This window comes from Centroberyx affinis, unplaced genomic scaffold, assembly GCF_046629955.1.
Source record: "Centroberyx affinis isolate AG114_WGS23_722 - 3 ecotype Tasmania unplaced genomic scaffold, CSIRO-AGI_Caff_v1 ptg001484l_1, whole genome shotgun sequence".
Taxonomy (NCBI): Eukaryota; Metazoa; Chordata; class Actinopteri; order Beryciformes; family Berycidae; genus Centroberyx; species Centroberyx affinis.
Window position 1 is genome coordinate 613,292 of NW_027279951.1, and position 12,332 is coordinate 625,623.

The following is a 12,332-nucleotide window of genomic DNA, read 5'->3' on the forward strand; positions in this document are numbered from 1 at the left end:
TCGTTGATCTGATTGATTGAAGTTAGCCCGTGATAGATGGTGATAGACAGATGGTTCATCCAATCACCTGCCAAGTATTTTTTGAAAGTACCTGCCCTTTATCAAACAGTTTCCAAGGACGACTTCCCAGATGGTTCTGTGTAACAAACCATCTGGCAAGTCAGGTTAGCTAAACGCGGATTTAAATGGATTTTAATGCCGTCAAACAATGAAGTAAACGACGATATATAAGAAAGTTTTGAAAAGTGTATTTCAGTGCAATTCAGTAAGAATCAAAACTCATGTATTAATGATTAAAGTACTCAAAACAGCCCAGTGGCTTATCTAAGATAAACAACCAAAAATCAATACCAGTTGGTCAGATTTTTTATGATGAATAAATATTTCATGGGCATGCAGCAAAAAGAACTCATTGCACACTTTGTTTGAAAAGCATTTCAACTTCTGCCCTTGTAAGGATGACCAAACTCGCATTATTAAATGCCCTCTTGATATTTTTTCAGGCCTAAGAAAATGCTGACCTTAACGTTTGGTGAGTAGAGTTAGGTTAAGGTTAGATTGTGAATTGAATTTACAATATTGGCCGGGCAACAATTTCCTATTGATATAAATGTGTGTGTGTGTGTGTGTGTGTGTGTGTGTGCTTGTGTGTGTGCTCAGGCCCTTACGTTGGCTTGGATGCTTCTGCTTGGTCGGTCTGGAGTTTCTCCCCTCCCTCCACCTCCATGGTGCAATAGACAATCCTGTTAGGAGCCAGAGACTTCAGCCCCTGCACTTCCATGATCACCACCTAGGCAGCACACACAGAAGATTCATTCATGTCTTGAAAAAGGTCAACAGACACACAGGAGGCAAAACCTTCCAATTTGAAAGATTTGTTCTAGAAACCCGATCCTAACCACAATCAGTAAATACAGCACTTTCTTTTTATCTGGTGATATGATAATGAAAACGCTGCCCTCTTGCCCACAGCCTTGGTATTTAGTTTCCTCATATTGCTGGAATGTATATTTTCTACTGGACCAATCCATGAAAAATAAAACCATACTCCATTAAAACTATAACTCACCCTCACCCTTAAGAGCAAAACCAAACCTAATGGCTATCACAGAAACTGGTGCATGTGTGTGTAGCCTATCACATAATGTCTTACACCTGGTCCTTTATAGGTCAGTGTGGAGAGCAAGGCACTATAACACCACCAGGGTTAAGTACTAAAATTTCCACTTAGACCACCAGTGGCAAAAATATATACACTCATGATACTGCAAGGCACTTTGGATAAAAGCATCCACCGAATGGCATAAATTACGTTATCCTTTCTGAAGTTCACTGCTTCGTGCCGGAGATATCTTTCATCTGACTGTTCCAGTTTATAGACAGACCATTTGCGTTTGTCAGTCCAGTCATCCTGCATACTAAGTTTGGCGCAGATAGAACAAAAAACGGAAATGACTCATTTTTAAGCAAGCAAGTAGAACAAAAAACTATTGTCATCCAAATGCCACAGCTAAAATCAGTTGATAGTTATACTGACTGATCTTGAGGATGGTTTCACTAACAGAAGATTGTGAATTAATAATATTCATTTGATAGGTGATTAACAAAAACTGTATTTACACCCTAATTGAAGAATCCCTTATAATTTTTTACAGTCCAAAATAATTTTAAAAGGACTATCAGAGTCGCATAGGACTGAAAAATATCTCTGGACAGCCCTATCACACTGTAATTATTATGTAATTATAATACTGAGGGATTGGTTCCATATTACAATAATTTCCAACTAGATTCTCAAAAGATTTTCCTATTGGACTGCTAAGGGAATTGTGACTATTGCAGCCAATCACATGGAAAGTAAACAGACTTTGAAAATTAAGATTTTCCAAAGCACTGTGGAATTGCAGTCTCAGACAAATTACTAATTATCTTCATTGGATCTGAGAAGTGCAACTAATTTCAAACGTTCAAAAACCGTAACGGTGCCCACTTTTAATAACGTGTAAAGAAACAGCATGTTAAAAACCAAGCGATATTCTTTGTACATATTATGCATTTCCTGATTCTGAAATAGCACTGCATCATAATGCGTGAAGTGAGATTGCTCCCTGCTCCGTGGTGATAGCTCATCCCAGACAAGCTGATAACAAGATGACTCACGTTCCCAGTTAAGGAGCAGGTAAAAGGTTTTTCTGTGTGTCTGTCTGTTATTCTCATACCGTCTGCTCAAGTCTCAGAACAGGTCTGCTGTCTGTTTCTATACTTAGCTTGCAGCAGAGAAGTAGTCTAGGACAGCTCTGATTTATGAGCCCTGATTTAGGCAGATGTAGTCCTACACTATGGGGATGTAGAGCATTTTTTGCTATTCTGATGCATTCATGCTTTCTCCATCTGACTGCTGTTAGAAATACTTAGAAACGTTGAGTTTGAAAAGCGGAAACTATTGTTTTAAAGGATTCTGTCAAAAGACAAAACAATAAAAATTCTGTAACAACGCTAGAACGCGGTTTTCAGATACACATGATTTCACCTCAAGCCTCGCTGCGAGTGCACTGCTTTACCTCCAGAGTGAAGGACAGAACCACATCGGACTTGGACAGCGTGTTCTCGTCCTCCTGGCCCATGTCGATGATGGAGGTATTGTGTCCCCGTTTCAGCTTCTGAAGTTTGAACTCCCCTCCCTTGGACACGGGCATGCTCTCCAGGTTAGCCATCAGCTGATTCACTGAGGACTTGAGCTCCTCAATGTACATGGCCTCCATCTCTTTGGACACAAATTTGGGGAACTTACCGCCCTGCAAATAGATAGAACAAGACCAGGACAGACTGAACATATAATCATATTCCTGTAGTGAATTGTGGAAGAACAGTTATTTTTCAAAATGGTGTGTATCCATTTATCCACAAATAAAACAATTTCACAATATAACAAAGTTATCAACCAAGGACTCACTATTCTTTCAAAATTGCCTTCATTTCTTTGAATTTTGTTCCATCAATCATTGTGTAATACGAATAAGAATAAGATTTTATTTATAAAGCAGGTATATAAATAGGATGATAATTGTTAATGAATAAGAGTTTCCAAAGTGCTTTATAAACAAGCATAAAAACAACATAGGTGTCACTTCTTTCAAATGGTGGATTTCTTTGTTTTGGAACAATAATTTAATGTAACTAAACTAGGAAATAAGTGTGAAAGAAGTGTATCTGTACATTTAGATTTAATTTTTTTTAGATTGTATGTTGCATGATTGATAATGAAGTATTGTAGGTTTCCCTCTGCGGGTGGCAGCTCACTCGCGTTAAAGCATATTAGTGACATATTAGTGATATAATAGAGCATATTAACACTGAGGCCACTGCAGCGTCTGACTCACCCTGGCAATCTGGTCAGCCATCTGAAGACGGCCATCCAGCTCTCGTCTGATCTGTGCAGCCTGCTCATCCAGGTTGTCCAGCTATTGATAAACAAAGAGGAACAGATCAATACAGCCCCAATAATAGCCCACTGTGCCCCGACCAACACTTTGATACAGCAAAGGGTCAGTGTCACGGGTCACCTACATCTCCCAGCTTCATTTATCTCATCATTTACAAGACATCATGTAACATGACATAGAAATGTTATTTACATATATATTAGCATTTTACAATTAAGATATATGCTATATGTTAGTAGTAGTAATATGTTAATAATATATAATTAGTGTAGATTACTTTAAAAATATATTCCATTACAGTTGCTAGTTGCCTCATCAAAATTGTTGTCTGTATTCTGATTACTGTTATTTTTACTCTCAGATTATTTGCCATGTTTGAGGTATAAAAGTTTTTAGTTTTTTTAAGTAACATAACCTATACAGTTTTTGTATTTAGACATGTAGGTATCTCCAGCAATATGTGAACCTATCTTGAGGCACATGCAGTACTCCCCCACAGATAAATGATCAATATCTGCTGTGATATTCACGCACTGATCACCATGTTTACACCACTCCTGCTTGTTTGTTGGAGTCGCACAAGGGCTTGATACTGTCTGCTACACAATCCTACAGGACATTACTACCAAGACCACAGGTCCACAGGTTAGCTTACCTAGGCAACACACACACACACACACACACACACACACACACACAGCATATAACCAATCACAGGCAGCAGGACACATGAAATTTGATACTGAGATGTTCTACTTGATGGAAATGACCCACAGGAGCAGAAACATAATGCATGTAATGTGCTACTGCGTATGAATTTGAAGAGGACATACAAAATGACTAATTTTAGAGGTGGTTGCCCTGTGGGCAAAATCCGTGAATTCAGTCCCTCCCTTATTCTGTTTGCCATGATGTGTTGTTATGGGTATGATCCTCCTGAGAGACTGCAGAAAATCTCAGTTCTGGTGTAACGACAGGATGTTGAGAGGGTGAGTGAAGGAGGGGCAACACTTTGTACAACCATGAGAAAGGATTTGTGTTAGCTGGTGACAGCTAGTGTTAGGGTAGCTGGATTTAAATTATAGAACCTACCCAAATTAACCAGAAATGGAAGAAATGGGTGGAGGCTAAAGCAAATGTGACCACGTAAGCCAAATGTGACCATGTAGATGGGTAATGATGAAGACTGGCATGGCAGTGAATACGAGGGCTGATTACACTCCAGTTTGTTCTAGCTTGCTGCAGTCATAACAGCACACCATGACAGCATACATGAATAGATCAAAAATCAAAAGCAAAGTCATCTCTCCCTCATAGGAACGCTGCTGCCTTCACCGTGCTGACCATCAATCGCCCACTGTGGTCACATCAGTGGTTTTGTGGCTTTGTTGAGCAAATACAATTTTTTTCTTCCATTCAACAGACTCACAGTTGACCGACTTCTGCCCCTTTTTTTGTGAACATTTTCTGAAACCGTCTTGTTGAGAAAGGGAAAGTAAAAATAAAGATAACTTCTGAAAATGAAGATAGTGCCTGAATGAGAGACACCCACAGTAATAAAGAAGAGATTTGACTTGCGTGAACCATTACGAATGGGTTTTGGCACACAGGGACAAACCTTGTGGTAATGTCATTTTTTGTTCTTATTTGAAATCTGCTTGCATTGGACATTATCTACACCAGGCCAAAGAAGCCTGACATCTGTTAGCCTAGTTTTTGCCCCAGAGTAATGAAAAGCAGAGAAATTCATGGCTCTCTCACATCAATAATGAATGAGAGTTTTATATTAGCTGACACAGGAAAGAAAAGAGAGGGCTGATGTCTCTCTCTTGCTCTCTGCTTTTGTATGCCTCACTCTCTCAGTCACTCTCTCAGCCAACATGGCTCATTCTTATCAAATTTGATGTTGTGACTCACCAGTCAACACCATCCCCTCTATGACCATGGCAGACTAATTGAGACATAACTGCTCCATAGCGTGCCTGGAAAGCAGGATGAGGGGTCAAATGGAAAAGCCCAAGGACCAACCTTTCCAGAATATTTTAGTATTTTAGTTTTTTACAGTCACTGCAGTGTTCTATGAATATTTAGTGAAATATAACATCAACCTAGACTCATCCTGATAATTTCAATGATATTGATCAGTTGGAAATACTCAATATTTTACATGTAAGTGCTGTATTTTACAATTTGGGGGGTGGGGTGTGGGGGAAGTATATACTGTATAGTTTCCATTGAGCACATATGTCAGTATTTCATATTTTACTGATTCCACTGGGAGGTTGAATCTTGGGAGTTAACAGAATTGTATCAGATTGTCAGATGAGCTGATTTGACAAAACTGAAAGGAAAATTCTGAATATATTAGAAGCAAGTGAGTGAACACAAACAAAATACCACTTTTTATCTGAGAATAGTGTTTTTGATAGCCAGAAACGTATTTATATTTTGGGATTCATTTACGTCCTTTAACGGTAGATTTTATCACATTATCTCTGCCAAGAAAATCATCCATCCACAGTAGGAGAGACTGTTCTGCGGTCTCTCTCCCTGAACACCCTGCTCTATTTGTGATGGAGTGCTCTAAAATCCTCCGGTCTCCTGCTGCTGGGACATGCGCCAGAGCTGACCTCTCTGCGCCTGATGGTATTTCACCCACTCCTATTACATTAACAGGCCTTGTCTTTCAGGCTTTACTGTATTGATTCCCTGCCCCTTCCAGCAATCCTCTTTAAGAGGGAATGAGCTGAAGTCACTGTGCAGCCGCTAACAGGAGGGGAGGGGCCGTGAAAGCTGCTGCGCTGCCTGGACTGAGACCGAGAAACACACAGAACATAGAATAGGAAAGAGAGTGACAGCGACAGAGAGAGAGAAATAAAGAGAGATGGAAGGCTGGAGGCGCTTTGTACACTGATGGACTCAGTCTGAAAAAAAAGGCAAAAAAAAACAGCAAAAAAAAACAATCAGTACTCTCAGAAGAATCCTGAGCATTTAGGTCATGCAAGGAGCAGAGGATCATTTCCATTGTTGAGTTTTTGATAATCTACATTGTGCTGATTTGGATTTTCCCTGCATGTCACATTACTTATGTCCGTAATTGACTCTGCTCATTGACGTGCATATTATGAAATGATGCTGGCCAGATGGTATCTTAAATGGAAGACTGTCAGTGTGAGCTGTCAAGTATTGTGTGTTTCCAGTGCTGGCCACTGAACAGCCACCCTGCTACATAACCCAGAGTTCCTGTTTAGTAGAGCACATAATCAGACTTTGCCACCAGCTGCAGCAGAATGTCTGCAGTTGCAGCTCAGCAATACTGAGTACTGTTCTGCCACACAATGACACTTTAGCGGAGCCGAGCCTCCTGTGGCAGGAAGTCTCGCAAGCAGGATTAAAAAAAAAAAATTCTCAGGTTCAGGAACTGAAAATCAGATTTATCCACAACCATAATTGCGAACTCTACTGATACTGATTGCACTGCTGCCTGAGCTGTGCTTGGATAGCTCCTTTCCCCCTGCTGCTGGCTATCCGGTGCTGCCTGTCAAAACGCTCGGAGCTCTGGGCGCTGTTGGACTGCTGTGCCAGCGACCTCTGACTCGTGCAATCCCAAAAGAACTGTCACAGTGCCACGCCTGGAAAACCAGCAGCTTGGCCTGTCGTTGTCTGACGCTGCATTTTTACTCTCACATCTGTCTCTCCCCCCGCCCCAAAATACAAAAGTGCCTAAATCTGTTTGTACGACAAAATTCTGAAGACGGCAAAATCCTCAAAGTCATATATCATAACTGTAATCGTATACACGGTACCAGATAATATTGTGCGTTGTGACTGTGGGCAGACTGCAGCTCATCTGCAAAATGGCTAACATGAGAGGAGTGACTTTGAAGCATGTAATGTGAGGGGGGGATGGGGCCAGTTTCTTCAATTACTCTCGTCTCTCCCTTGACAACAGTGAGATGCAGCGATGGTCCAGGCTGCAATGTGAACTAGAGCTGGAGGTCAGCGTCTATGTGAGGTAACAGCCACCCCCTATTGAGCCCCACAGCACCCCAATCTTATCAGGCCTAAAGGTCACTGTTGTCAATAGCCCACAAGCACGATATAGGTGGACAGGCATTCTCATATAACACTAGCCCAGCTAAAAGGTAAGTTTCCCTCAATGTTACTGGAGCTGACAGCACCACTGCAGCTAAATAAAGGTGACATTGCCTCAATGTTAGCCAAGCTGACAGCAGGTTAAAGGTGATGGAACAGAAGCAGGCGGGTAGTTAACAGCACAGCTGATGACAGATTCCCAGGTGGATGGGACATTAGCAGCAGACAGCACACAGATCAGGAGGAGACATCCTGTGTTTGGCGGAGGAAGACTGGGCAGGCAGGCTGGAGAGGTGGAAGCAGCTGGTCTATATTTAGACTTGCCGTGAGTGAGCAGGCCTGTTTGAGTGTGTGTTTGCATACGTGTTTGTAGATGTGTGTGTTGCTGTGTCCAGTGTGACAAAAAGCTTCTCTTGTGTGAGCGTAGCACGTATGCAAGGCATGCTAATTAGAAGATTGCCATGATGTGCTCATTCACAACCCTTGCGGCTAGTAAAGCTGCGGCATCTCTATAAAGCACAAACATGTCCTTTTTATTTCTAGTCTATAATAAACACTGTCCAGATTCCATACCATGCCGGTGCAGTCACGCTTTGCCCTGCGCTTCAGCACCATTGCTTTTTCAGCTTAGAGGTGGCAGGGCGGGCACAGCAAAAGCTTTCATCCTCTCCTGATCCTGTGTGCAGTGAAGTGGCTCCATTACACAATTATATCAGCTACAGGCTAAACCAGGAAGAGCTCAGGCTTCATTTCCCAACTAACAGTTGCTGACGAGACAAATTAAAGAGGAGACCAAGGCGGGGCCTCCTTCAAAGCCTGTAAGAAGGAACACTGATTTGAGTATGGCCTGTCAATCAGGGGGCCTACGGGCCCTGAGTCTTGGCTCTGTGGGAGAGAAAGATTCATTCTGATGTGCTTGCGCGTCACTTTGATACCCAGGAATAGGTAATTTAATCAGCAGCCACTTGAGATTGGGGAATAATTTCAGTCAGAGTGAGAATTCATTCGTGTGGATAAATATTCATGATTACAACACCTGAGCATGAGAAATGAAGGATTTTTCAAACAGTCAGCAGTGTTACCACCAATACAATTTCATATCCCTGATTTATTCTAGTTTAGTGAGGTAGTTTTTGTGAACTATGGAACCATTTAGGGTTATCACAGGTTATGCCGTAAGTGGAGACGGTTTTTGTTTAGCTCATCAGAATGAATCAATCTCAAATGAAATACCTGGAAGCAAAAAGTATACCAAAAAAATAGAAAAAAATATTTCTTGTTGTTTGAGTAATTCATTTCCCTGGCCTGCTTTAGTCTAAGTTATCTATGGTGCTAGGAACTCCTACGCACCAAGACTGTCAGCGGCTGAGTGATTCATGTATGAACAATAGATGAAAGCTGAATACAATGTCAACAAAAGCACTTCATGTTGGTTTTGCAGGCTATTGTGAATGTAACTCTATGTCAAGGTTTCCTCTGCTTGCCAGATAAAACCTACACTTTGACTAGAGTGGAAGATGGAAAATCTCAATTTCAGCACCAAAAGAATCAAGGTTGAATTTTTTATTTGGCTTTCATAGCTCAAACAAAACACATGATACCATAGAAACATAGGGGAAGAGAATGAGAGGGAATGTACTAGCAAATGTATGTATAGCAAAGGCATTTTGGTTTAAGTTTGGGGGAGATGTAGGATGGCTGCTCATCTGCTGACTGTCTGTTTACTCTCTAGACAGGCAGCAGCACATTCACTCTCACTGTGTTTGCTGTTACCTGACTGATTTCTGCCAATTATGGCTGATTGTGTTTTCATTAAATAAACTCCAGGTGGTGTATGAGTCTTCTATTGGCAATCTAATTCAACCCTTCTCTAATAGCATATGTGTATTCCTCTCTAGAGCAAAGAGAAGCACTACCTCGAGGACGGACAGGCATATATGGAAGCTGCAATTATGGCATTATATAATAGAATAGATAGAATAGAAATGTATTCATGTGGCAGGTTGTCATTCAGAGTTGCAATAAGTCAATCACAACTCAGACCTAAGAACTACTCTATATTGTGCACATGAGGTATGCTTTCCCCAATATACAGATGTACATGCACACACACATTCTTTTCTTTTAGCTAATACAGAAAACATTTATACATTTCAATAATTCATAATCTCTTTATGAAAAGGCCTAATAAGGCCTCTATTGAACTACTATAGAGCACCCAAACTCAGAGTAAAACACAGATCTAAATACAAACAGACTTTCCAGTGTATCTTTTGTTTTTTTATCTGAATAAATTTCCACCGCTGTGACTTCAATCAGCCAACTCTGAATTAGAGAAATAAGGAGCCACATGAAAAGTGCTATTAATGTAGAAAAATGGTACAGACCAAGAATGTGCAAGATTAAACAGTATTATCAAATGAAATACTTAAACCTATAACAGTTTACAACTGTTGCTGTGCAATGTGGGAAGACACAAAACACATTTTCACACAGTTGTGTGGCCTGAGGTGTGGAAGGTGTCACCACAGCTAAAGAACTGTGCAGCCATCAGGGAGCGGAGCATGCTCAGAGTTTGGCTGGTGAGGCCACTGGCCATACCAGTTTAATCAGGCTGTGAGTCACTTCCAGGGGCTGCTCTTACTTCAGCTTGGGACAGAAATAGACCAGTGCTTCTTTCTGCTCTCTGGATGTTACTGCAAAAAAAAAAATGTAAATCCCCAGTGATAACAGCGAAAAAATGACAGCCTCTGAATCCCAGCCAATCCATGAAAACCTTTCATCAAATCCCTAGCAGCCCTAAGCCACCCTGACTGGATTGCCTCATCTTCGTTTTAGTAAGGATTCTATCATTTAGTAGAGGGGAATATACGGCCATGGTTGCTTACTGAGGAGTGGCTCAGAGTCACCATTAGTACATTCTGTGTCCATAATTGTTATGACAGCAAATGAAATGACAGAGGAGACTGTAAAGAACAGCCCAAAAAACATTTAGAGAAAAACGTTGAACCTCTACCCGCTGTGAAAATTCAGTAGTATTCATTCACATTCATGTAGATATATGCCTATTTGTCTGTAATCAATATAAATGATCCATCTATTGAAACAAGTCAGACCCTATCACAACCATGCCCTCGCAATTTACCCTTTATACAAGAACACCATTGTGAGGCTGTACACACACAGACACACACACACACATTCAGCTCTTCTAAAAGACAGCAAACATGTCTTTATGATAAGATATTGTTCAAGTGTTCCTTTTCTGTGAGTATCTGTTCAGGAAAACGGCACAATGTTCAGCATGCAGATTTCTGACCCTACACCACCAGCTTTGCTGCCAGCACATAAAACTAGGTTAAGCATCTTCAAAGGCTAGGGAGGAAAAATGCACACAGGATTTGGAGACTATGGAGATGTATTTCACCTCCGCATAAGAAGCATCTAACTAATAAACACTCTGGACAATGAAGTCTATATTGATCTATACCAACCAAAGCATTTCAGCAACACTGAATAATGCTATTTGTTTAACAGCACTTGAGGAACTCATACCATCTGTCCAGATTTATATATGAATGATGACTATAGAAAACAAGACGATACCTTCTCCACAGAAATTAAGCCATTTCAAGAATTAATTGGCTTCCAAGAGGCATATGCATTGGATCTAAATCAAATGAAGTGGTATATTTTTTTTTGATGCATTAAATGATGAGGAAATGTAGATGTGTGTGAGCCCTGCTCCAAATGCTGCCGTGATGAGACTTTTAATCAAGCTCCTGAAGTAAGAATACATTAGTGCTGCTTTCAGCATTCCCACAGAGAGCAGTAAAGCAGTAAAGACAGCTAGGAGGGAGAGTTATGTATGACACAAGCAGCACAGTGTCCACCATTATCCTGCTGCAATCTTAACATATCTCCCCTTGGATGTAGCATTGTTGGCTTGATATTGGGCGAAATATATTGCATATCTTCTATTCTGTGTTCATTCAACACTGCGGGACAACTAATAAGATGACAACACATTCGATGAACATCAAGTGAAGTAGACCTACACTAACCTCATTGTAAACTAGATGAAATGCTACAGAGGTAATTATTTTAGTATATTTGAAAATCACATTTTTGGCTTATTTTGACATTATTTGATCGTTATTCTTGCAACTTTATGTGCACTCCTCTAATGGCTTATTGTAGTTTGAGTCAGATACCAAACAATAAGACTTCTAAAGTAAAACTTACCTGACAGGCTTGGTAAAGCAGTTGGTGCTCAAACTTCTTGATGCCGAGGATATTCTGGAACATCTCGTACAGCTGGTCCTTGCTGAGAATCAGCTCAGAGGCCGCGCTGGCAGTCATACGTTGCTGCGCCTTGCGTGGATCCTCATCACCGCGGTAGATAGTGTCAAACTTGGCCATCCAGGAGCTGAGCACTGTCTCCTTGCTCAGGCCGTCAATCTCTGGAAGGCTGCGCACACGCTTCTCGATGTGCCTCTTGAATACTTCCCTGCAATCATTGGCTGAGAAGCCTCCACTCTGGACCATTTTAGCCACACGGTCACTCTTTAAGAACACCTGTATTGTGAGAGATCAATGTCACTAATTGGTTGGGTGCAATGGCTGAGAGCAATGATTGCAATTTACTGATGCTAGTGATATACAGTACAAGATTACTATTAAAAACAGGCAGCATGTGTCATTCGAAATGTTGAAGAATAAAATGGTGGCTAATGTGGATTCATTAAGATGCTCAAGACTTCTGAGCAGATTCATATTCACTCTTTGTATTGT

The 12,332-nt window shown here is 40.9% G+C and overlaps 1 protein-coding gene across 10 annotated transcripts in view; it reads right to left on the reverse strand.

Annotated features, from left to right (window-relative positions):
* The window catches only part of cadpsb (Ca2+-dependent activator protein for secretion b), a 64,010-nt gene that overhangs the window by 32,642 nt on the left and 19,036 nt on the right, over positions 1-12,332 (reverse strand). For all 10 annotated transcript variants that reach the window (XM_071526960.1, XM_071526957.1, XM_071526958.1 and 7 more), the window contains exons 3-6: positions 11,784-12,116; positions 3,381-3,461; positions 2,562-2,795; positions 669-790 (exon numbers count right to left, since the gene is read on the reverse strand). In XM_071526960.1, the coding sequence (XP_071383061.1) occupies positions 669-790; positions 2,562-2,795; positions 3,381-3,461; positions 11,784-12,116 (770 nt within the window). The remainder of the gene's footprint in view (positions 1-668; positions 791-2,561; positions 2,796-3,380; positions 3,462-11,783; positions 12,117-12,332) is intronic.